Here is a 27,203-nt window from a genome sequence, read left to right as displayed (position 1 = left end):
CAGAAGGATCCATGCCATTAAGCTTCAAATCTAAGTGAAATGTGATTCCAACTCTTAAGTGGATGATCTCTAATCAAGAACACAAAAGAAACAATGAGTTGTAATTGAAAAACAATTTTTAGAAGAGATTTGGAAAAATAAAAGCCAATGGAATCTCTCTGTTACTACCTAGATTTTTGCTGTAAAGATAAGGTTTCCCTCTGTTTCTAATAGTCATGAAGATTAACACGGGTTGGAAAACCATTTCTACTAGATCACAATATTTAGCTAATGACAAGAAGTGTCTAACTTGAAACAGAAGGGACTAACATTTTCTTTATTTCCTAATATTGTTGAAGCAATTCAAGGAAATAATGGTTACAACTTAAAATAAAAATCAGATTGAAGAAATTCACATTAATACTTTAAACTTTTAAATATATATTTTTTTTGCAAAGATGATTACCTTTGAAAGAGATAGTTGGTGCATGTTAGCCACAAATAATGTATAATTCCCCAATCCTTTCTTAATCTAAACAGGACAATAATTTATTATAGAATATCTACCAATATTACAAAAGGGCAAGTAGAAAATCTTAAGGCTGGCCCCTAAGTGTAGTTCTAAAAATATTTTAAAATCACCATGAACATATCATCACATGGATCTTAGGAGATTTCTGCTCTCTGTGACATTTCAAAGCAAGAAACAGCTGGGAAAATCATTTATAGCTATGGAGAAAACTGAAATGTCATTTTTTGAAGCTAAAAATAAATCACATTTTTCTTTTGAAAAGACAGAAGCTATTCAGAGAGTTATAAAGAGACTGATTGAGAGTACTAAAGGCACATGGAGCATTCTTTTGTAGGCATCTGGCTGGGGAAGATAAAGTTAGAATCAGTAGCCAGGTTAGATAGAAGGCTTGGGCATGAGCGAAGCAATTTTTTCCTCTTGAAGGCAGACATTCGGCACTGGCCTATTTTCGGCATTGTGGTATGGGAGGGAGGATGACTTTGGTGTTGGAACCTGGCTGGATGGTGGATTGGTATCCGGTGGGTCTTACTCTGAGCTTTCTCTCAGATGATTCAAATGAAGGTTTAATTAACTGTTCTGTAAAAACGAAAAAAAAAAACCAAAACACAAACACATATTTAACCCACATCAGTATGCAGGATGAGGAAAAGGAGGGTTTTACTAGTCTGAAGGAATTCTAGATTCTTTCAAAGCTAACTGTGAAGCATAAATAAAAACTGAGTTAAATAGCAATGAACACATGTGGAAGTCATCATGTGCACGTAGGAATGGATTATTCCAGAGGGTATTTAGGCATTTGCTCAGACATAGGCTAAAGGGTTACTCTCCTTCAGAAAGATGTTAAGGTCCAGTTCTTCAGCACCATTCATTCTGTCCCCTAGGGGCATCCAATGGAATGTGCCAATGCCCTGATCCCTTTTCTTTTCCCTCAATCCCTTCCCCTCCTTCTAAACCTTTTTTCTAGAAACATGTACCTTCGAAGCTCTTCCTCAGTGATTGATATAGCCACCGGGAACATTTGTACAGGACTGGGAAGATCACAGAATCCCAGGATCTCAGAGTGGAAGCATCCCTGGAGGCCATTCTAATCCAACCTCTACTTGGACAGGGGTCCTCTTTGCAGCATCCTTGACAAGGTGATGTTCTTCCAAACTTCTGCCTGGAAATCTCCAGGGAGGGTGAACATACCAGCTCCCAGGACAACCTCCCATTCCCACTTCTGAAAGCTATAATTGCAAGGAGACTTCTCTTCATATCAATCTGAAATCTTCTTTGCTGTAGCTTCACCCTCTTGTTCCTATTTCTGTTCATAAAGGTAAGAGTTCTGATATACCTTTATAATTTAGAGAGCTATGAAAGGATCAGGGTTCTATCTCAGGTGAGAAGCTGAAAGTAGGGGAGCAAGGAGGTACAAGTTTCAATGGGAAGAGAAGAATACCCATGGATAACTAGGTTGATTTCAATTGCACCCCTGATGGTAATTAAGTTCTTGCTTTAGACCCTGGCCCAGGGGACAGACCAGAGTAACTTTCTTTCCATAAGGGTATGGTAGAAAAATACTAATTGCCAATCAAAGGCAGCTGATAAAGGGAACCTCTTGTGAGAAAAGGTAGGAAAATAAACCTTGTTCAAGTTTATAGTTGAGCTAACAGATGTGGAAAATGGGCAGTTTACCACCATATTTAGCCATAAGGACTACCAGCAAAAATGACAAAAGACTGAAGAACCCACTTCTAGCAAATATGGTGGGCAAGGTACATCATCTGGTGACCCCTCAGAGAGTTCCTGTGAACTACCAGAAAGTAACCATGGATGTGTAAGGAGGAAGAGAAATAAATGTTTCTGTAGCACCTACTACTATGTGCTAGGCACTATGCTAATTGCTTTAAAAAAAAAACATTATTTCAACCTCACAACCACCCTGGGAAGTAGGTATTATCATTACCTCCATTTTACAGTTGAGGAAACTGAAGTTAAATGACTTGCCCAGGGTCACACAGCTAGCAAGTGTCTGAGGCTGGATTTGAACTCATGTCTTTTTGATTCCAGGCCCAGTGCTCTTATGCAATGTGGCATCCCCTAGCTGCCTGTGTAAAGAAGAGAGAATTCTTCATCCTAGAGAACAACATGGCTACTCTTCAGGTTATAATGGAAAAGTTAAGCCTTCTCTGGGGGAAAAAAAATGGAAAAAGTGTTTCAGGGAGAAAAGAAAGAAGAAAAAGTTTCAGAAGGGAAAGGGGAATCATAAGCTGTGTCAGAAGGCCAGAATGTAGGAGACTATAAGAAGAAGAAGCAAAGGAAGGACCATTTACTGAACACTCAAAGCTAAGCCATAGTAATAGGCACAAGCCTGTTCCTGAGAAGGCAGAACAGGAGCCTCCCAGGAGGACATGGCTTCCTGGCCTTGGAGGGTTGCTGATGTCGATCCATGAGTGTCATCAGGGTCTTACCAGTAAAAGTTGGAGAAAGATGAAACAGGCAGCAATCGGTGACTGCTAAAACTAACAAAAAGCTCTTTGTAAACTTGACAGAAATAAAAAAGATGTCTGCTCTCTCCCTGGGGTGCATATCCCAAACACCTGCCTACGCTATTTGTAATTCATGTGCAGGCAAATGATCCCACCAAAGAATATCCAGAAAGCATTGCTATGGACTGCAAAGTCCTGAGTAAGGAACTGAAGATGTTATGGATATGGGCAGTGCTCTCATGATTGTCGCCCACATTTAAGGTAAAGGATTTAGAAGAGAAAATGAGAATGAGGATGTGAACAGGTGGCTGGAAATCTCTCTAGAATAAAATTCTGAAGGATCCCAAAAAAATTAATGGAGAGGAAAAAGGGGAAAATTATTTAAAGAGACTAATTGGGGCTCATTGATCAACTCAAAATTTTAAAACAATGGGGGCAAAGGAAAGTAATGAAACTTGAACGTAAGAGTGGTCCTAACAAGATAATGTTAGGAGTGCTGACACCCAGAATGAGGGAATTTGGTGATAATTGCTCAAGACACTAGGAAAAGGGCTCTTAAAAAAAAAAAAAGCCAGTAAGATATTGAAGGTGAGATGCAGATCAAGGAGGGGATAGAAACATTGACCTGGCTGAATGGGAACAATGGATGACTGCAAGAAAGCAGAACTATCCATTTTTACTTTACTTTTATCTTCTAAGCAAAATGATCTTTGGACGGGGGAAGAGAGGACAAAAATGGTTAAGGGGGAGTCGAAACCTGAGCTATTTGAAAAGATGGTGACAATTTGTTACCAGGTCTAAACTGGTGACATGTAAAAGCCTCCAGGCCGAGATGGGCGACATCCTAGAATACTAAGAAAAGTGTCAGAGAGAGATCTTTGAAAAATGATAGAGAATGAAAGAAAGGTTGTAGGAATCAAGAAAGAATCAAAGAAATGCCACCCACACCACTTTTTTTTTTTTTAAGAAGAGGGAAACTTAAAGATTCTTCAATTCCTGGAAAAATTCAAGAACATAGTAACAAAGAAATGTAAGTGGAGATCAAGAAGAGCCAGACCAACCCTATCTTTTCTTTCTTCCTTTTTTGACTAAGTAATTAGATTACTTACACAGAGTAGGTGTAAATGGTAAATCAAAAGAATGCTGTGTGCACAATAAAACAGTATTTCGGGAACACCTCTGACAAAATATCTCACACTATCCTTACAAACAAAATGTTGAGGAGTGAGTTACATGGAGACTTAAGTAAGCTGTAGTACAGTGGATTCAGCATGGGTTGAATAGCTGGATCCAAAGAGACCAGTTACTAATGAATTAATGACAACTTAGATATTTCGAGTGAATCCCCCAATGACTCTGTCTTTGGTCCTGTACTTCTCAACATTTTAATCAATAACATGGATGTAAGCATAGATGGCATCGCTCGTCAGTTTTGCAAACGACATAAAATTGGGAAGAATAGCTAAAATATTGGATGAGATGTCAGAATCCTAAAAGATTTTAAAATGTTAAAACAATGGCCAAATCTCATTAAATTAAATTACATTAGGGTAAAGGTAAAGTTCTGTATTTTCCTTCAAATAATAAAGTTTGCCTATAGGAGATGAAACAGTCCATGTGAGCTTTTTATTGAACTACAAATTCAATATCAATCTTAGGGCAATATGGCAGCTGAAAAAGCTAATTCAATTTCAGTTTGTATTAAGAGAGTCATAATGTTCAAACCAAATAAAGTGATAGTCTTACTGTACTGGTCAGACAGCAATTGGAATATCATGTTTTTCCACTGAAAATTATACTTTCAGAAGGACATTGACAAGGTAGAGAGAGCATGTCCAAATGAGGCAACTAATATTGTTAGAAGGCTTTCAGATCATAATGTATGAAGTTTGTTTAGAGGAACTGGTGATGTTTAGCTTAGAGAACTGAAGATTGTGGGCAGTACTGTTGTACTTAACAGTTCATCTGCCACCTCTGCACATTTTTACATCTTCATGCCTAGATTGTACTTCCTCCTTATCTCTGCCTCTCAGAATCTTAACTTCCTTCAAGACTCATCTCAGGCACCTTCTGAGTAGAGTCTTTGTCCCTTTAGTAGCTGGTGTGTACTCTTTCTCCCTCTCCTCAAATTATTTGTATTATACTTATTTTTGTACATATTATACCCACCACCATTTAAATGTGAGGTCCTTGAGGACAGTGACTGTCTCGTTTAGGGTTTTCAATGCCCAATATTTAGCATCATTCCTTGAACATAGTAAAAAGCTTAAGGCTTTCAAGTGGTCTACAAAAAAAGGTATCAAATTCAAGTGGAAATGGGACCACTAAACTATACATAAAGAACCCTGCAGGCGCCAAATGGTCATTTAGAAAACCACATTAACTTGCTATGTTCTACTGTATTTTTATTTATTTTGTTAAATATTTCCCAATTACATTTTAATATGGTTTGGACAATACTGGGAGTATTACCAGCAGCAATGTGACCTAAGTGTCTAGTAGTTTGACACCTCTGGTCTATAAGTCTTCAGCCTCTTCCATTTCTTAATCCTAAACCATATATGTATTTTGTCATCTTTCCTGTGTCCATATTTGTATTAAAGTTTCTAATTATCAATGTGTAGGTTGAATTGGTTAGGAGGATTTTGTTGAGTTCTTTATAGAATTTAGCTATGTCTGGTCCCTCCAAAACAGATGGATGCTGGCACATAAGCTGTAATCATCTTCATGGCGATCTTTTCAGCTATACCCATCATGAGTACTGCAAGGCAAAATGACCCAGTTAGTCTCAAGATAGGACGATTCTTGTTGCCTTTGGGTACCTGATGAAACCAACTCAAGCAAGTCCTTTATTTTCCATTACAAGGAGAACTTGGTTTTTTGTTTTGTTTTGTTTTTTCTTTTGTGAGGCAATTGGGGTTAGGCGACTTGCCCAGGGTCACACAGCTAGTAAGTGTCAAGTGTCTAAGGCTGAATTTGTACTCAGGTCCTCCTGACTTCAAGGCAAGAGCTCTATCCACTGTGCCACCTAGCTGCCCCTTACAAGGAGAACTTGTGATCCATCTTTCCATTTAGTCATGACTTCTTGATTCAACTCACTCAATTCAACAAACACTTGTTTGTGTCTACTATGTTCAAGGCAGTGTGTTAGATTTCAGGCATACGAAGACAAAAAAAAGTTCCTTCCCTCAAGGAGGAGTTTATTCTATTTTTGTCTTTTTATTTCCTTTATAATAAGAATTCCAGTGTCAACATGGTTAAGATCTGACAGCAGTATATCAATGCAGACATTGCACTGTGGTGAGCATCTTAAGATGGTCTAAAACCCGTGTGATTCTTAGTACATTCTTCCTCCTTTTTCATCACTCTGCCATCTTCACTACCCAAGTGGAAAGGCAGAAGGGATCTACAGGATTGAGGGAGATCATGTATTTTTCTTTGTTTCAAGGATTATTATGGCCAAATAATTCATTGCCTAGTGACCAATTTACTGGTGTCAGGCTTCTCAGTATTGAGCTGGGTTGGTTTTCAGAGAAGAAACATGGTATGTTTGTTACCAGGTCTGTACTCTAAGCTTTTCCAGAATGGTTGAAACTATCAGACCTTTCATTCCAAGGGTGCAGACTTCAAGGGCTCAAGATTACTTCCATGCCATGATGAATAACAGAAAGAGAACTTATATGGAAGCATTTACTGATTCGGTCTTTTATCAAACAGCTGGGGAAAATATAAAGATAAATAAGATAGCATCTTTTCTCAAGAAGCTTAAAATCCAATGAGTAAAAAGATAAATAATATATATGTTATATATATGTGCATATATAATATAGATCTGACCATGATATGGACTTCAAATAAAAATGCATGTAAAATGCTTAAAGGCACTATTATAAATATAAGTAATTATCGGAGCACAAAGGACTATGAGATCAGATGAAAGACAGGCCACTATCGACTAGTGGGATCAGGGAAGTCTTCAAGGAGGAGATGATATTTGAGAAAGGTATGAAAAGGATGGGTAGGATGTCAATAGGCAGAGATGGTACAAGAGCTCATCAGATGCATGGAAGCCAGGTGGACTGGAGGATAGTAAACATGAAGGGAAGCATAGGAGAAGGTTGAAGAGGTGGGCTGTAACTAGGTGATGGAAGGCCTCGAATGCCAGGCTAAAATGTTTGGTTTTCATTTCCTAGACAATGGAGAGTCATAGAAGGCATTGAATCACGTGGTGACAGAAGTTGAACTGTGCCTTAGGAAGACTGATCTGCTTGGCATTTGGCCTTTGCTGAATGTAGGCCTAGCAAATAATACCTCCAAAATAAGTATCTATTCCCTGATTATTTATTCCATCACTGAGCACAGTGCCTGGCACATAGAAGGTGCTTAATAAATGTTTATTAACTTATTGATTTAATAACTACCAACAGCATTAGACCCCTGATTTCTTATCCTTTTGGCTTTTGAAACATATTTTCATATTTCGTATGTTTCATTTGAAACATACATTTGAATTTTAAAAGTTCAAAGGAAAACCATCATGTGAGATGCAATTCGTACCTTTCGTTGTTTCTACTGCAAGAAAAGCTTTTGACACATCTGATTTTATAGGACTTGAGATGTCAGTCATGTGAGATGCCTCTTTAGGGAAATGAGCAAATGATGATAATGCAGGAGCTTTAGACGTGGCAAATGAGTCTCTGTAACTGAAAAGAAAAAGAAAAATGAGTGCCCTTATATTGAGTTAATTTACTGATTCAACAAGCATTTATTAAACACCTATTGTGTGCCAGGCACTGTTAATCTTTGGATACACAGGGACAACACTGAGCTTACATTCTCTTGGGGGAAAGCAACATTTTCATATATAAAGATAGGGGTTAGACTTGAGATTTCATTGGTGTAAGGGACTTCCAGGTAAAGATACTTCTTCTACCAGCGCAGTTCAGTACTTTCTCTGCAAACTTATGGTCAGACAGAGTTGCCTAGAGCACTGATAGATCAAGAGACTCACCCAGGGTCATACAGTCAGTAGATGTCAGAGAGAGTACTGGAACCCAGGTCTTCCTGGTTTCAAGATCAGATCTCTAACCATCATGTCACACTGCCTCTCAGCATAGAGGCACTATATAAGATTGTATCTAAGTGAATACAAAATCAATTCAAAGTAAACACAAGGTAATTTGGAGGGGGGGAGCTCACAACGAGAACAATTAGAAAAGCCTTGTGTAGTGAGTGGCTTTTGAGTAGGGCCTTTGAGGAAGCAAAGTATTCTAAGAGGCAAAGGTCAGGAGGGTTCGGTGCTTGCTGAATGATGAATGGATGGATGTTTATTTGTGGGCAGGCAGGTGGTACAGCAGATAGAGTAAAGGGCCTTAAGTCAGGAAGGCTTGAGTTCAAATGTGGCCTTAGACACTTAACTAGCTGGCTTGGTGACCCTGGGCAAGTCATTTAATCTTGTTTGCTTCGGTTTCCTCATCTGTAAAATGAGCTGAAGAAGGAAATGGCAAACCACTACAGTATCTTTGCCAAGAAAACCCCAAATGGTGTCATGAAAAGTCAGACATGGCTGAAAGGATTCAAAATCAAGAACAACAACGTTTATTTGTAACTGGAAAGAGAAAAGTAAATACTGTTGTGTTTATATACAAACTTGTGTTTTCACTCCAAAACTGGTCAACTCGAACAGAGTGACGCCTTTGTTGTAGAAAGCATTCCTGTTGACTTCAGTAACCTAGCTATTGCAAGGCTGTTTAGTGGCCATGATTAAAAAAAAAAAATTAAGCACCTGTTTGCATGATACTTTTGCTGGATACTACGTAGAATAAATTACATTACACCCTTCTCTGCCATCTAAGGAGCGAGGTACTCTGTCTCAGAAGATGCCAACAAGGACAGAGACTAGTTAGAGGATCTAACCCACACCCTATGAACGAGGGTATTTTGTTGTCCTAGGTTCCAGATTTATCCACTCTCATTTAATTTCATGGTGGAGGTGAGATTTCAGGGGATTGAGGTAATTGGTTGGCCTCCATGACTGTGGGAAAGAGCTTTGAAGTGAGAGAGGATAACCTGAAGAATGGTGGAGAGTGGTCTGGAGAAGGAAATGAGAGAATATGGCAGTCCAGGGGCCTCCTGGTGAAGCTTTGGGGTTTGATACTAGATGGAACAATGGGAAGCTATGAGATTCTTATGTAGGAGATAATAGACCTTTACAAAGGGAAGCAGATCAGTGCATTTCACAATAAGACTAACACATCAAAACCATTTCCCACCAGATAGTCCGTCTTTCACTTTGAGAAGTAGGTTGGGGCAGTAAAAGCAACATTGGATTGAGAGACTGAGGACCCAGGTTCCAATGCTATTTCTGTCACTTCGTCTCAAGTGAGCGTGGGCAAGTTCTTTAATTTCTCTGGGACTACTCTCTCATCTGTAGAATGGGGTGGGGTGGGGGAGGGGCTGACTCAGTCTTCCAAAGTCTCTCCCACTTCAAAATTCATGGCATAGAAGACGAGCTCAACCTTGAGTCTTTGTACTTCGGTTGGGTTGTTAAATCATAAATAGATGCTTAAGCACTTCATAAAACTAGTTCCGTGATAAGCGAGCCCTGTTCGAAGACAGTTTGAATGATTAACCAGGTGACTTCTGGAGCACAGAGAATGAAGGGTCAGCCTGGTGTCGTGGTGGAAGGAACACCAGACTCAGAATCAGGAGAGACATGACAACTGGTGAGTCACCTCTCTAAGTTTCAGTCTTCTTGACAACAACAATAAAATTAATTATTAACATTTATGGAGTACTTACTATGTACCAGGCATCGTGCTAAATGCTTTACAATTATTAACTCATTCGATCTTCACAACCCTGGGAAGCAGGTAATATTATTATCCCCATTTTACAGATGAGGAAACTGAAGCAAACAGAGGGCATGTGACTTACCCACTGTCGCATAGCTAGGAAGTGTCTGAACCTGGATTTGAACTCAGATCTGCCTGACTCTTTATCCACTGCATCCACTGGCTGCCTCAACTGGGGATAATAACAGTGCTTAACTCCCAAGCTTGTCATGAAGAGAAATAAAATATTTATTAAGAGCTTTGCAAGCCTTATAGTACTATATAAATATAAGGGTTGGAGGGGGGGTCAACTGAGTCAATCAAATCACCATAACCCCTTCAGTCCTAATACTCTTATCAGGTGAGAATACTTCCAGTGAGTCCATCAACAAGTCAAAAGTATGAACTAAGTGTGAATATGGCCAACACACTTCTATTGAATCAGTCAACCAACCGAGCGAAGGCTTTAGACTAGATGTAAAAAGTCCTTGATAAAATTTAGAAACACAGAAAGCCGCCGGATGAAATGGAGTGACATTACACAGGAAAGAAATTCATATAGGCTGAGGAGACTCAGTTATGACCTTTGGGTCTTGGATAAAATTATATTTTTGGTGGCGATAGACTGAGTCAATTAATCAAATTACCCTATTCTGCATTATCACGCTAAGCGACACTGAGGTGATTTGAATGACTCCACTGAGATCCCCCCTTATGTGAACATCAACTACTGTTATTAAAATGAAGATACTTTTGTGGTAATGCAAACCAGATATAATTAGAGCTTCCCTGATCTTGCATACCACTGAAGGTCGGGAAATACACTGTGTGGTGTTGTTGAGTCATGTCCGGCTCTTCACGACTCCATTTGGGGTTTTCCTGGCAAAGATACTGGAATGGTTTGCCATTTCCTTCTCCAGCTTATTTTACAGATGAGGAAACTGAGGCAAACAAGGTTAAGTGACTTACCCAGGGTCACAAGTATCTGAAGTCAAATTTGAACTCAGGACTTTCTGACTCCAGGCCCAGAGCTCTATTCCCTGTGCCACCTACCTGCCCAACTCTTGGAGTCAATGACTATTCAACCCTATGCCCTACACCACTAAAACCTAGAGTTAGAGCATTATCTATTCAGCAAAATATAACAAATATTAGGTTAGCATATATTCAGTAGAGCAATTCTGATATTCAATGTCATTAAGTGTGTCCATGGAAACATGATTTTAGGTGAAACAATATTGTAAAATGGTAGGTCATTTTATAGGAATAATGTCACAAATGGAAGTAACGTTCCTGAGAAACCAACATTAGGAGAAAAAAGTGAAAAAGTATCATTTAAAGGGAACTGAGGCTATGACAGAATCAGACCGACTGGGTGGGTCTCTATGAATAAATTGACAAACCCGGTGCCCCAAATCATCGGAGGGATTCCCAAATTTCTTCTGTGATGCACCTGGTCAGGTCTATCACTGTCATTCCCCTTTTCTACTACTACTAGTCATTGTCACATATCTTCTATTTGCCACTCTTTCTCCTTATCTTTGTGCTTAGTTCTTTTTCCATTGGTCTCCATTTCCCTGGCCTTTCTTCCATGTCGCTTTCAGATTGCTAATTAGTCTGTTCTTTGGGTGAGCAAATCCACTACACATGTCTAGTGTGTGAGGAGGAGAGCAACCCTTACTGTGGCAGCAGTAATACAGGGCAAAGTTGGTCAAGTCTGATGTCCTCAAGGGTTCCCAGGTGCCTCCTTGAGGCTTATTGAAGCTTTGATGTATTTTACATGACCCAATGACCCAAGCGGTCCAGGAGCAGAACTGGAATGGAAAGAAATTCACCCACCACCCTGACAACCCTGCCAGGAACAAAGGGTGGGGTATTTTCCTTTGGAGAGGAAGGGTGAGTTCAGAAGAAAAGGTCTTGAAAGCTTGATTGGGGCAATGTCACAGTAACTTCCTCCCTCAACCAGAAGAAGCAGAAACATTCATTAGCAGCTTCCCAAGGCAGAGAGGAGGTACCAACTATGGAGATGGAATAGAGTCTTAATGACTGGTGGTAAACTGGTAATATATTTTCCCAAAAAGACAAATGTCATAAATCAGAAGGTTGGGATGGTTTTTTTTTAGATCTTTTATGTATCATGGACCCCTTTTTTCAGTATGGTAAGGTCTATGGAACCCTTCTCAGAATAATGATTTTAATTGCATAAAAAATAGAGGATCACAAAGGAAATCAGTTTTAATGTAATACAGTTAACAAAATATTTTTAAAATACAAGTTTGTGGACCCTAGGTTATAAAGAGTACACATTGATAACATTGTTTCTAAGGGAAAGTGAATTTCTAGTTCCAATTTGGGATTACAGGAATACATCTCCCCTTGAACTTATGCCGTTTCCCTCCCCCGCCAAGATGTATGGGAGGACAAAAGGGAATTGGGTTTTTTTCTGGGGAGCGGGAGTAGATACCCATAGGCATCAGTAACTTGTTAACTTTGTACACTTCGACATCTGCATGAGAGAAGGCAACCGACTGTATGTTTGCATAAGAGGTCATTCACTCCCTGGAGTTCAGTTCTCTGGGATAAAAATCAGTTTTCCCCATAGGATTGGGAGAGGAATTTTTAAGTTGATACTACCAGGACTGCATGCGTGCTTCTCCTTAAGGAAACGGTTACAGATTTCCAAATAAATGCTCACCAGTATGAATAGTTGAAATCAATGGATACCCAACTACCGAGACTGTGTGGGATTAACCACCTACTTCCCAAAGCAGAAAAACCTGCTGGGAAACTAGTAGAGCATCTAGAAGTGATCTATGGTAGCCGGCTGTTGGAGTCTCCACTGCTTAGCCCAAATGGTTTAGATTAGAGATGTCACCACCCAGCACAGGAGTAAGCAAATTGAAAAACACTTCGCTGGATAGATTTTGAACACTCTTTTAGGTCTGAACCACAACCCCACAGACAAGACTCACTCTTGCCCAGTCAATGGCCACTCCTCCCCCAGGGATGACGCCAATTGTATTTCAGCCTTGCACAGCCTTTTATTCCATATGTTTTGAAACATGAAATTGTTCATTAAAGATGAACTTTCTTATTCAACCACACATAAAAATTCACAGATTTCATGGTCACATCTCTGAAGTGATGTTTTATAAATCCGGTATACCGAAGGCAGGACAATAGGCAAGTGAGAACATTTCCACTGGATCTTTAAAATATATGTTTTGGGCCTTCATTTTTGTAAAAGAATGGGCCATGGTTTGAAGCACAGAAAATGGATCACTTTAACAAGCTATTTTTTTTCCTCCCTAGAGTTATTTTCTCACTATATTACTGACAACATTAAATGAAAATGCTGTAAAAGTCAAACACAAAAATGCGGTGGAGTGGAAAGGCACATTTATTGCCACATGGACAGGGTCAGACTGTTACAACTCATCACAGCTCCATAGTTACTGGAGTTATAGGCCTTACTTCTTCACCGGCTGGGACAGAGGATGGATACTCCCAATGCAACCTATTATATATTCTTATTCTCTCACTCTATTCCCATCAGTTTACTCTACGGCAGTACAAGTACAGATCACTAACAAATCCACAGGGACCTACAGTTTCAACATTGTTACAGCATGCTAATTAACTAATTACAGTGGCAGGTTCTACCTCGTCTAGTAAATGTGCAGAGTTTTTAGAATTTAAAGGGGACAGTTATTTTTCGTCATCAGATTTGTGGAAGGAAAAACTAAAGTGTCACAAGAACAAGATGTGAAATAAAGTGCCCTCTATTCAGAGACATACACATTTTACAGGCAAAACATCCCTTAGGTTCAGCATTTTTTAAACAATATATTCAGCAAAATTAATTTTGAACAGTGGCAATAATGATTCCTATTTCTGCCTTTTAGGTTATCTGTTTGGTTTATTACTACAAAATAAATATTTGAATTTCCATGTTCTGGTGTCTTCAAACAATTAAAAATTGATACCTCCTGATCGATACCTTCTCTGGATCAGAGAAGTTGCAGGTCCCTGATCTAACCTCCAGGGGGCAGTGCAGGATTGGCAACCACAGCCTTGTTCACTACTTCTTTGGCCTGTTATTTTAATGGGATAAATTGATTTCTAGGACTCAGTTCTTTGTCAAAACTGAACGCTTATAACTTATAAGCAAGTGGCCATTGTTAATTTCAGAATGCATGCTTTCCTCTTTTGCATAAGATTGGCTCCTGATTTTTATGTGTTAAATGTCTTTTCTTTTTTAAACCTAAAACCAAGATAGTAATGTATCATTAAATACATACATATATGTTTACTTAAATATATATGCATATGCATATATGTATATATGTACACACACCTATTTTATATAGATATGCACATGTACACATATATAATATGTATACACACACACACACACATCACAGGTAGCAAAATTTTCCTACATAGAATGTTACAGCTAGGAGGGACCTCCAAACAACTCATTTCATTTGACAAAAAAAGAGAAATGAGGCCCAGAGATGAATTGACTAAAGTCACAGAGTAAGTTAGCAGAGCCCTAACACTTCAATCCCAGAATCTATTCTAAGCGATGGATGGTGCCTCAGAGATCATCTAATTGAACATCTAACCAAACAAGAATTAATTTTATGGCATTTTCAATAAATGGTTGTTCAAAGACTGCATGAGGACCTCCAATGTGGAGGAACACAATATCTACTGAGGCATCCTGATCCATTTTTAGATAGTTCCAATTGTTGGGAAGTATTTTTTTTCTATATCAAAATTAAATCTCTCTCTGCAGCCTCTACCCGTTATTTCTGGTCTTGCACCTTAGGACAAAGTAGAATAAGTTTAATCTCTCTTCTCCATGGTGGCTTTTAAAGTACTTGAAGATAGCAGTGGTGTTCCTTCTAAATCTTTTCTTCTTCTGGTCAAACATCCAAAATTCTTTCTTACCATGTTGGCCATTGTCTTTCTGACTTACTTCATAGTTGGTCTATGTCTTTGTGGTTCTTAAAATTTGGTTCCAAAATTGAACATGGAGTACAGCAGACCTGGAGGACTATTATCTTTCTCTTTCTGGATGTTTCTCTTAATATAACATAGGATATCATTTATTTATTGGTTGATAAGCCACATTGTTGACTCATATTGAGCTTGTAAAAAGCTTGTCAACTAAAAACCCCAATATCAATCCCCAATTAAATAATAAAATGGAAAACCTGAATATCAAAGGAGAGATTAATAAAATTGAAAGTTAAAAATTGAATTAAAAATAAAGCTATGAGCTGCTTTTATGAAAAAAAAATAGGTAAACCATAGGTTAATTTAATTTTTAAAAATTTTTAAGAAGAAAACCAAATTACTAGTATCAAAAATGATACCAATACCAATGAAGATGAAATTAAAGCAATTATTAGGAGTTATTCTGCCCAATTATATGCTAGTAAAACTCACAATCGAAGTAAAATGGGTGAATATTTACAAAAATATAAACTGCCAAGATAAACAGAAGAGAAAATAGAATGCTTAAGTAACTCTGTCTTAGAAAAAAAATTGAACAATCCATCAATGAGCTCCCTAAGAAAAAATCCCCTGGACCAGATCAATTCACAAGTGAATTCTAACAAATATTTAAGGAACGATTACTCTGAAAATTTGAAAAAATAAGTAAAGAAAGAGTCCTACAATTTTAAAAAAATGACACAAATATGAATTTGATACATAAACCAGGGAGAGTAAAAACAGAGAAAGAAAACTATAGACCAATTTTCTTAATGAATACCTATGGGAAAAATTTTGAAGTAAAACACTAGAGCAAGGAGATTATAGCAATATGTCTTGAGGATCATACACTATGAAAAGGTGGAATTTATACAAAGGCTGGTTCAATATTAGGAAAACTATCAACCTAATTGATCATATTAATTACAATAACAACAAAAATCATGATTATATCAAGAGGTGCAGAAAAAGCCTTTGACAAAATATAATACCTACTCCTATTAAAAACATTAAGAAAGCATAGGAATCAATGGAACCTTTCTTAAGATGATAGGTAGTATCTATCAAAAACTAAGAGCAAGCATTCTTTTTAACAGGGATAAACTTGAAGCCTTCCCATTAAGATCAAGAATAAAGCAAAGATGTTCATTGTCATCACCCTTATTTAATATTGTACTCAAAATGCTAGGTATAGCAGTAAGACAAGAAAAAGAAGTTGAAGGAATAAAAACAGGCAATGCAGAAACAAAACTCTTTGCAGTTCAGAACCTTAGGGAATCAACTAAAAAACTAGTTGAAACAATTAACAAGTTCAGCCAAATTGCAGGATATAAACCAAACCCGCATAAATCATCAGCATTTCTATATATTACCAACAAAACCCAGCAGCAAGAGATAAAGAGAAATTCCATTTAAAATAACTGCAGACAATATAAAATATTTGAGAATCTGCCTGCCAAGACAAACCCAGAGATTATGGGAACACAATGGCAACACCCTTTTCACACAAATAAAGACAGATCTAAACAATTGGAGAAATATTAATTGCTTACGGGTAGGGTGAGCCAATGTAATAAAAATGACAATTCTACCTAAGTTAATTTACTTATTCAGTACCACACCAATCAAACTACCAAATAATTATTTTATAGAGCTACAAAAAAATAGTAACAGAATTCATCTGGAAGAACAAAAGGTCAAGAATGTCAAGGAAATCAATGAAAAAAAAATGTTTAGGAAGGCAGAGTAGCAGGTCCAGATTTCAACTGTATTGCAAAGTGGTAATCATCAAAACAATCTGGTACTGTCTAAGAAGTAGAGGGGTTGATTAGTGAAATAGATTAGGTACACAATACACAGTAGTAAATGACCACAGTAATCTAGTGTTTGATAAACCCAAAGATCCACCTTTTGGGGTAAGAACTCAACATTTAACAAAAATTGCCGGGAAAACTGGAAATAAGTTTGGCAGAAATTATGCATAAATCAACATCTCACACCATATACCAAGGTAAGGTCAAAATGGATAATGATTTTGACATAAAGGGCGATATCAAAAGTAAATTACGGGAGCATGGAAAAATGCTACTTTCGGATCTATGGATAAGGGAAGAGTTTATGACCAAACAAGAGATAGAGGGAATTATGGGAAGTAAAATAGACAATTTTGATTACATGAAATTAAAAAGCTTTTGCACAAACAAACTAATACAGTCAAACTTAGATGGAAAACAGGAAATGGGGGGGGAGGGGGAAATTTGCCATAAGTGTCTTTGATAAATGCCTCATTTCTCAGATATAAAGGAAGCTAAGGCAAATTTACAAAAATAAGAGCCATTTCTGTGTTGATAAATGGTTGAAGGATATGAACAGGCAATTTTCAGAAGAAATCAAAGGTATCAAGTCACATGAAAAAATGTTCTCAATCACTACTGATTAGAGAAATGCAAATTAAAACAACTCTGATTTACCACCTCACACCTATCAGTTGGCTAACATGACAGAAAAGGAATATGACAAATACTGGAGGGGATGTGGAAAAATTGGGACAATAATGCACTGTTAGTGGAGTTGTAAATTAGTCCAACCATTCTGGAAAATGGATTATAAAACCATGTATATCCTTTGTCCCGGCAATACCACTACTAAGTCTATATCCCAAAGAGATCAAAAAAAGGGAAAAGGACTTATTTGCACCAAAGTATTTATAGAAGATCTTTTTTTGTGTGTGTGGTGTCAAAGAATTAGAAATCGAGGGAATGCCCATCAAGTGAGGAATGGCTGAACAATTTGTGGTATATGATTGAAATGGAATACTATTATGGTATAAGAAATGATTAGCAGGATGCTTTCAGAAAAATCTAGACTTACATGAACTGATGCAAAGTGAAATGAGTAGAACCAAGCGAACATTGTAGACTGTAACACCAATACTGTAAGGATAATCAGCTGTGAAAGACTTACTCACTCTGATCAACACCATGATCCAAGACAATTCCAAAGGACTTAAGATGAAAAATGCTATCCACCTCCAGAGAGAGAATTGACGAACTCTTAAGTGCCGACTGAAGCATACTTCTTTCCACTATCTTCATTGTTTTGTTTTCTTTGGCAACATGGTTAATATGAAAATATATTTACATGCCCTCACATGTATAATAGAAATTAAATTGCCTGCCTTCTCAGGGAGAGGGGAAGGAGGGAGGGAGAGAATTTGGAATTCAAAATTTTTCAAAATGATCGTAAACTTTTGTTATATGTAATTGGGAAATATTTAATGAAATAGAAATCATTTAAAAATTTAAAAAAATCTTTTTAAAATGAACTATTCTCTCATCAATTTTTAAAGCCCAAGTATAGAGCTTTTTGTTTATTCCTAGTAAATTCAGTCTTATTTAATTCCGATTAGAGCACTGAGCGTCAAGTCAGGAAGACAGGAGCTCATATTCAACCTCAGACACTTGTTAACTACGCGACTCGGTCAGGTCACTTAAATATTTCAATTTCTTTGACTATAAAATGGGGATGATAATAGCACCTCCCTCCCAGGGTTGTCCCGAGGATAAAATAAAATAATATTTGTAAAGTGCTTGGTACAGTGCCTGGCACAAAGTAAATGCTTAATAAATGCTAGCGAGTTGACTTTCTTTCTTCCTTTTAGGAGCTTTTTGCATTTGGATTAGGTCCTCCAAGCGTTAGTTATCTTTCCAACTTCATATTGCATGCAAATTTCATCCGAGTCAGTAATGAAAATGTTGAACACTATAGAGCTAGGGACAAATTCAAGTCAACCTCCTTTTTTCCCAAGCTGACATTAACCCACTAATGACTGCTTTTTAGCCATCGTATCACAAGGACAAAGCTAGAGGCGACACTATGTGCTGGTTAGTCCAACCCCCTCATTTTACAGATGAGGAAACTGAGGCCTTTGGAGGTTAAATGACTTGCTCAAGGTCATACAGCTTGTAGTCACAAAGGTGCCATTTAAACCAGGTCTTTTGACTCCAAATCCACTGCCCTTTCCAACATATCATTCTCTTTCTGGTCATTCAACCAGTCCCAAATTTATATAACGGTGTTTTCTGTGTGTACTCATTCCCATCTCTTTCCAAGTTACCCACAAGCATGGCATGATAGACTTTGTCAAATGTTTGGATAGTCTAAACAGACTATGTCTACAACATTTTTTGATCTGCCACTCTAGTTACACTATAAAAAGAAGGAAATGGAGTTAGCCTGGCATGATTTTTTTCTTTTGAGCAAGCTATGTTGGCTTTTAGTAATCATGGCTTCTCTTCCTAAGAGCTCACAAACTTTCACCTTAATAATGTATTCTAGAAATTTGTCAGAAATGGACATCAGACTCACTGGTCTGTAGTTTATGGCCTTTCTCCTCTATGCTTTTGGGAAGACTGGGACACTTGCCTTTCTCCAGTCCTTTGGCAACTTCCCCATTTACCAGGATCCTTCAACAATTACTCAGGGATCACGGCTGCTTCTGTGGGGTAGTTTATCTAGGCCTGATAAGATTCAGCTTCATGCACTCGAGAGTACCGGAGTTGGAGTCAGAGAAAATGGATTTGAATCCTGGCCTGGCTCTGCTTTTTACTAGCTTTACTAGCTTGGGCAAAGCCCTCAAATCACGATGGGCCTCAATTTCCTCATCTGAAAATGAGAATATTGGGTTAAATAATCTCTAAAGTCCCTTCCAGATTCATGTCTAGAGCTGAAAGTCAACTAGATCAACCCACTCAATTTTCTGGATCAGTTAACTTAGGCCCAGAGAGGGTCAGTCTCTTTACCTACAAGAACAAGGCTTAAACCTAACTCCTCTGACTCCAGGTCCAGCATTCTTTTCATCATATTCCTTGTTGAGTCTATGATTCCATGACTTGAACTCATGGAGGGGTAGCTTGAGGTGGCCTGACCATCTTCTCCCTGATCTTGGGTTTCCAAAACTGCTAACCAGTTTTGTTCAATCCTTCCTAGCCGAAAAAATGAGTCTTCTTGGAAGATAAAATACAAGTAAAATTAGGATTCACTAGGATCAAAGTAGATTTAGACCTGGAAAGAACTGAAGAAGTCATCTAGTCTCACCTTTTCATTTGAGGTTCAAAGAGGTTAAATGACTTGTCAATGGTCACCTTGGTAGTAAGTGGCAGAGTCAGAATTCAAACCAAGGTCCTCCGACCCCAAATTCCATGCTAGTTCATCTTTCTCATAGGTGTCCATCATCATCCTATCCATGTTAAGCATTGGTCCTAACATTTTTTTTTCATCTTGCCCCCAACATAGTTAAAGAGAACCCGTTTTGTTGTCCTTGTTCATTACCAGCCCTGGGTCATTCTGGGCTTTAGCAGTGATACTTCTCATGTATCCATTCTCCAATAGTGGCTTTTGTTTCCATCTTCTATCCATTTTTAAAAATGTAATTTAACTTAAAAATATTTTATTTTTTCCAATTACATGTAAAATAATTTTTGACACTTGCTTTTAAAAAATTTGAGTTCCAAATTCTTTCTCTCCCTTCTTGTCCTCCCTCCTCGAGACAGGAGGTAATTTGACATATGCTATATACATGCAATCATGTGAAACATATTTCCATATTAGCCATGTTATAAGATAAAAAACACAGACCAAAAAAAGAAAAACCAAGAAAAATAAAGTTTAAAAAAAGTATGCTTTGATCTGCATTCAAACTCCATCAATTCTTTTTCTAAAGATGAATAGCATTTTTCATCACAAGTCCTTTGGAATTGTCTTAGATCATTGTATTACTAGGAACAGCTAAGTCATTCATAATTGATCATCATATGATATTGTTACTGTGTACAATGTTCTCCTGGTTCTGCTCACTTCACTTTGCTTCAGTTCATGTGAGTCTTCCCAGGTTTTTCTGAAAGCATCCTGCTTGTCATTTCTTATAGCACAGTAGTATTCCATCACAATTATACACTACAAATTGTTCAGTATTCCCCACTTGGTGGGCATCCCCTCAATTTCTAATTCTTTGCCACAACAAAAAAAAAGCTGCTATAAATAGTTTTGTACATATAGGTTTTTTCCTTTTTTTTTTTATTTCTTTGGTATACAGACCTAGTCCTGGCATTTACCCATGTCTTTCAGAAATCTGATTTTGTCAATTGGTTTCCTGTGTATTGATCTCTTTAGGCAGCTTTTTCCCACCCTCCTCATCTCAGTAATTTCTGCTTATACCTTCTAAATTTCATTCTTGAGATCTTCTTACTGCTCTTAGAATGAATTCCCCTGGAAAATAATAAGCCATTGGGTCCTACCTCTCCCTCTTCTAAAACCTTGGGGGAGGGGAGAGGGAGAGGGGGAGAGAGAGAGAGAGAGAGAGAGAGAGAGAGAGAGAGAGAGAGAGAGAGAGAGAGGTACATGTCACAAAGTACTTGGCCCCAAGGTTCTTGCTGTTTCTGCTAAAGCAACTAATTTCTTCATATTTGTCTGAATCCAGTACAGGTACTAGTCCCCCTTGCCACTTCTCCCATCTTGCAAAGGATGAAATCACCATTCAGATAAGTCATAAATACCTCAGCTGTCCTGCTTTTGGCAGGCAGAACTCACCAGTGAATGTCTGCACAGTCAAGTCTGCATCACCGCAATATCCCGTTTCCCTACCAGATTTGTTACCTTAACTCTTCACCTAATTTCTCCTTCTGTGCAAGTGGTCTACTTCTTCCACATCCATTCAACTCTAACCTAAAAGTTCCCCAATAGGTTTCTCCTCTCAGGTGACTAGGTTTCCCTTTATGAACACATATTCTTAACATATAATACTATTTCCCTCCCTCCCTTTTATTCTGTTCCTGCTAAATAAAATATGCCTTCTATAGTCAATTAGTCATAAGTCCCATATCCCACCGAGTTTCAGTGATAATTAGAAGTCACATATACTCCCTTGCTTTATGATTTCCATCTAGTTTACCCTGCTTGTTACTTAAGCTTAGTACATTTGTTTATAGACACTTAAGACATGGATTTCCCTGGTTCTCTTTAGTATATACACATACAAATAAAGTAAATAAAAGAGTAGGCAAAGGAAAAATATAAACATTGAATGTATTCAGGTCTTTTGACTCCAAATAAAGTTCTCTTATTACTATGTTAGGCTGCCTCTCGTATGATTTAATCATATTACATCTCTAAGCTAGTCAAAAGTGTAATCATTATTAATAGCATGCACAAGGTGTCTTATTTCCTTCAAGAAAACATTTCTGCTTACCTGACTCCTTCAGCAAAGCATGGTGGGGGAGTAAGGTTGCTGTCCTCAGCAAACCTATCTTTAGACCACACTCTTGTAGGTGAGGTTCGGTCTAGATGGGCAATGGCCGACAATGGGGTTGGTACTGGACCCCTGAAAGAGTAACCAGAAAAATTAGAAAAATTCTAATTTATCAGAACTCTACATTTTAATTCATGTTAATTCTAAAAATGATTAAAAGGATAAGAAAAGATTAAAGGTAATAATGAAAAGTAATAAGATTAAAGGTAATATAATAATAAAGTAATAAAAGATAAAAGGTAATAAAGCACATGCAAAACTATTATTATATACCCAAGAAAACAATAGGAAAATCTTTGAGGTATAATGCCATGCACTCATTTGTGAAAATGTCCTTTAGGGTTCATCTTTGACTAGTATCTTTATACTTACAATAATTAGTGGATTAAGCGAGTTTGTAACACTAAGCAAATTTTTCTCATCCATTAAACTATTGCTTTCATTCTATCTTCTCTGAGATTAGTCTGTACTCCACAGTAGTTCTTTGAATATTCATTAAACAGATAGTGTTTTCAGTCCAACAGTTATTAAGCACCTACTGAAACTGAGGTACAGGTGCTATGCCATGGAAATACAAAAAAACAAAAACAAAGTACTCCCTGCCCTCAACCCTACATTGACAGTAGAGCAAGAGGAGGTGCAACATAAATACACCTAACAATAAGAAGAACTAGCATTTCTAGAGCGCTCTAAAGTTTGTAAAATACTTTAACAAATCTCATTTTATCCTCACCAGCAACCTCTAGGAAGTAGTTGTTATTATTAACCCCCTTTTACAAATGGGGAAACTGAGGAAGGCAGAGGGTATGTGAGTTGCTTGGGGTCACACAGGACCTACACTTCCTAGTATAGTACTAGGAAAATTGAAGAAGATTAGAATACTAATGGATGGATCAATCAGATGAGGCTTTATACAGGAGATGGCAACCCAGTTGACCTTTCAGAAAATATGTGGTTTCTGAGAGGTAGGAAGGAGGTGGCAGCATTCCAGGTATGGGAATGGCTTGTTTGAATGGAAAGAGTCAGAATGTGGAGTGTCAACTCTAGGGAGTAGTGTGTAACCCAGTTTGGCTGAGACACAGGGCTCATGAAGGGAGATAGTATGAAATAAGGCTCAAAAGGTTGAAGAAGGCCTTGAATGCCAAGACAAGGCAAGCAGCATTTTTGCTATTTGATATCATTATTATAATTAATAATAACAAAAACATTAATAATAAACATAGGTACAATGTCCATTGGGTTAACTCCTAAATGAATAGTAAAATATATGGTCCAATTGGCCTAAAATCTAATGGTACAAAAATAATACTCAATGTAGATATTTTCAAAGAGCTATGACTATGCAATTTTCTCAAGTAATAAAAATTCCTTTAATTTCTAAATTAGTAGTCCTGCAAGACGTTAGATAAGTAGTTCTTAATCAAAAAATTCTTTATTTTAGCAGAATGATTCTCTTCTCAGTTCTTCAAACCATCTCTGAATTCTTATTATATTCAACTCTCTTCTGCATAGCTATTTTCTATATACAATCCAGGGACAAATTCTATTAAGCCAATTATTTCATATCAGAGGTTCTGAGATATGTCCTCAAATCTCTTTGATCAAATTCATTTTAAAGATCTGCTCAAACAACACAAGGAAATAATTGCAGAGCTGTCACTAGAAACCAGTTCCCTGGATTCCCAGTTGGCTACTCTTCGTATTAACCATCCAATGCCCAGCAGTAAGAGCATAATGGGCTTGAGCAATGCTTCTAACTCTGAGGAGCCAAGGAAAAAGGAATACAAGGCATTCACAAGTCAGAAAAGTCCATGAATGTCTTATACACACAAACACATGATGCACAAGCAAATTAGATGGTTCTTGATGCTTGCAAAAACACTTAGATTTGATGTTTACTTTATCCCCCAAAGCAGCTAGGTATTATGGTAGCTTTTATGATGTGAAACTTTTTCATAGCATCATTCCACCCCACCCCCCCTCACCTAAAGCAACTCCAGCTACTGAACACCTGGAAAAGAAAGTTCTCACCCCAAAGTCCTCGGCACTGTCAAATGGTTCAACATGAGAACTAGATATGGTTTTATCAGTGGAAATAACATTAAAGAAGAGGCATTGCTGTCTGCTTTGCTAGTGCATCCTAAGGCCTAGTGGTCCTTCCTATCGGACTGAATAGCTAAAGTCTTCTATATGTGTTTTCTTCTGCTAGCAGTTTGAGCACCCCAAAGAGCTGAGCAGCTAGGTGACACAATGGATAGAGCACCGCCTCAGACACTTACTAGCTGTGTGACCCTGGGCAAGTCATTTCACCCTGTTTGCCTCAGTCTCCTCATCTGTAAAATGAGCTGGAGAAGGAAGTGACAAACCACTCCAATATCTTTGTCAAGAAAATGCAAAAGTGGTCGTGAAAAGTAGGACACGTCTGAAATGACTGAACCACAAATAACAAACCCCAGAGAACAGGACAGTCTTGCTTTTCTGTTTCTACCTTCAGGACTTTGCACATAGTAAGTCCTTGGTGAATGCATTTTCATTCATTGAATTCTTTTATTCATTTATATGCTTTAAACTTAAGGTAAATTGCTTGTTTCATCCTTCCTCTGACCATTGTTTTCTTTGAGCAGCTAAGGAGGGCAGCGCACATGTTGGTTAAAGTCTTGCCCTTGTTTTCATACCTCTAGAACAGTGACTATACCATTTTTGCCCTTCAACTTTTCCGAGACTTCCTTTGGTCAAAATGGTATAGGAAAAGAAAAATATAAATATTTCAAATCCATCTTCCACCCTGGTTATAAATATTGGATTCAATTTAAAGCCTCAACTTTCATCTTTAAATTCAAAGGAAGAGAACCACACACTTATCTTAGGGACTCTTGCTTACTAGTCAAAAAGACACACTTTCTTTATATATCATAACACCAGCAGTGAGATCAGCAGATGCCAGTCTGACTGACGGTCTTTGAGGATTCCTTTGATGAGTTAATGGTAGTGGAACATGAAAATTAAATTTCTCCTCACACTATCCTAACCTTTCATCTAGCATTGATTTTTATTTTCCTTGCATGATACACTATCATCCACTCCTTTCTCCCAATTAGAACTCCCCTAAGATTGCCTAAAATGCTAGGCTTCCTTCTATAGCATTCTGTAATCTTTCATCAGGTCTTTGTCTCTAGGCACTTCATCTACTTTAGGTTACTGTCTATGGCTTCCCTATTCTCTTCTGACCTTCTAATTTCAGCCAACTCATATTATTCCCATGTAAAGTACTGCCCCCTTTCATGCATTGCAGTATACCATTATCCATCAACTCATATATTACTCTTTCCAGTGAAGGATATAGCTGAGAAACAAAATCACAAAATTATTTGGGGATAATGAGAAATTACATATTATTTGTGTTATGAGTGATTGAACTGTGGATTTTGTTCTTTTTTCTTTCAACCTGAGTGAGAGAAGGATCAGTCCTCATGAGGAAGCCATGATGTGAGGCATTAGAAGCTCTAGGAGATGAGAAAAGGAGATGATACAGCAGCTGCCTGAAGAGAAAAACTAATGGCAGAGACTCCCTCTCGCCACTAGCCCACAGTGTTTGAAAGAAGCAGAATGGAGAATCGGAAGATAAGAAGAGCTGATTTGGGCAGAGCCCACTGACAGAGCCAAAAAGTCAAGCAGCTACTTCGATCTGCTTGGGGCTGGGAGGGTAGCTCTGTGCTGACTACAAACTGATTGAAAGAAAGCAGAAACTTCACCTGTGTGAAACTTTTTGTCCACTGGCACCTTCTACAGCCAGAGGGAGGGAAAAGCACTCAGGGACTCACCAGCTTTGCCCTCTATAACTCCAGAGGAAGAAGCAGAGTAGGGAAGGAAAGGCTTTGCATCTGCTTTACTGTAAGCTATAGCAATGCACTGTTTTGCTATGAAATGATTGCAGAAAACAGATCAGGCTAGGGAGAGGCTGCATTGCTTGATAGTACTACAGCTTGAGAGAGGGGAATCTGTCCACATGTCCTCTTGAAAAGGGGAAACCCCCTTATAGCCCACAGAGAAAAGACTGGATTTGGTTGGCAGGTTTCAGACTTAAGGAAAGTGATTTGACCTTAACACTACTTTAGCAGCCCAGAGTGGCTAAGAATCGACTGTGTCCAGCAAGCGAGTGAAAAAGCTCAGAAGTGGATGAGTAGTATAGATGTTTCACAAAAAAGACTTGTAGACCAGAGTTGTGAGTTGCCCTCATGGGTTGCACATGGGTAGCCCTACTCAGGTTCCTTATTGAAAGATTTCTGTGTGTGCCTACTCTCTCCCATAAACACACACACACACACACACACACACACACACACACACACACAAAGGGTTACCTGTAGGACTCTGAGAGAAAGTTGTAGCAGTATGTGGCCATGGCCAACTACCTTCTCAGAAACTCTCCTCTCCCCTAGACCTATCAACATGAGTGCAGGGCAGGGTGAGTGAGCCAACTAAAAAAGTAGGAAAAGAGAGGTGCAAGTGCCATTTAGAATCATGCCTATAGCCAACTGTCCACATGAACAGGTGGGCACCATGCTTGGGCTATCACTACATTTCCTTTCTTTGATTTTAGACTTCTATGCAAATACCACAATACAACTTTGCTTGTTACTGCATAAAGCTGGACAGAGTAAATCATTTAGGGGTGATATTTAACCAACAGTGAAGCACAAATTCATGACTAGTCTCTTATTAGACAAGCTAACATGGAACATCATCAGCCATATGCCATAGTCATATATGACTTAAGGCTTCCACATTGTACCGGTTACTAGCCAAAGGTATTTTTAGACTGTAGTCAAGGGGGTTATGGAAGTCACAGGTCTGACACATTCTCTAGGGGAGGCAGGGATCTTCTAATGTTCCTCTCTTCTCTTTTCCCTCCTTTGGGAGTCATGGATTCTAAGTACTTGTCGCAGAGCTACCACCAACTAGCTAAATGACCCTGGATAAAATCTACCATCTTGGAACTCAAAAAGACATTAGAGATCATCAGTATGGTAGAGTTAAAAGAGCACTGGTTTTGGAATCAGATGACCTGGGTTGAAATCCTG

General features: G+C 38.1%; 1 protein-coding gene across 1 annotated transcript in view; it reads right to left on the bottom strand.

Moving 5' to 3' along the window:
* Positions 1–480: 480 nt before the first annotated feature.
* Positions 481–27,203, bottom strand: part of LRGUK (leucine rich repeats and guanylate kinase domain containing) — a 131,155-nt gene continuing 104,432 nt past the window's right edge. The window contains exons 18-20 of the mRNA XM_027842357.1: positions 22,063–22,194; positions 7,537–7,682; positions 481–1,087 (exon numbers count right to left, since the gene is read on the bottom strand). Of these exons, the coding sequence (XP_027698158.1) occupies positions 954–1,087; positions 7,537–7,682; positions 22,063–22,194 (412 nt within the window). The 3' untranslated portion in view covers positions 481–953. The remainder of the gene's footprint in view (positions 1,088–7,536; positions 7,683–22,062; positions 22,195–27,203) is intronic.

This window comes from Vombatus ursinus, unplaced genomic scaffold, assembly GCF_900497805.2.
Source record: "Vombatus ursinus unplaced genomic scaffold, bare-nosed wombat genome assembly UNPS02014870.1, whole genome shotgun sequence".
NCBI lineage: Eukaryota > Metazoa > Chordata > Mammalia > Diprotodontia > Vombatidae > Vombatus > Vombatus ursinus.
This window is presented reverse-complemented; position numbering and strand designations above follow the sequence as displayed.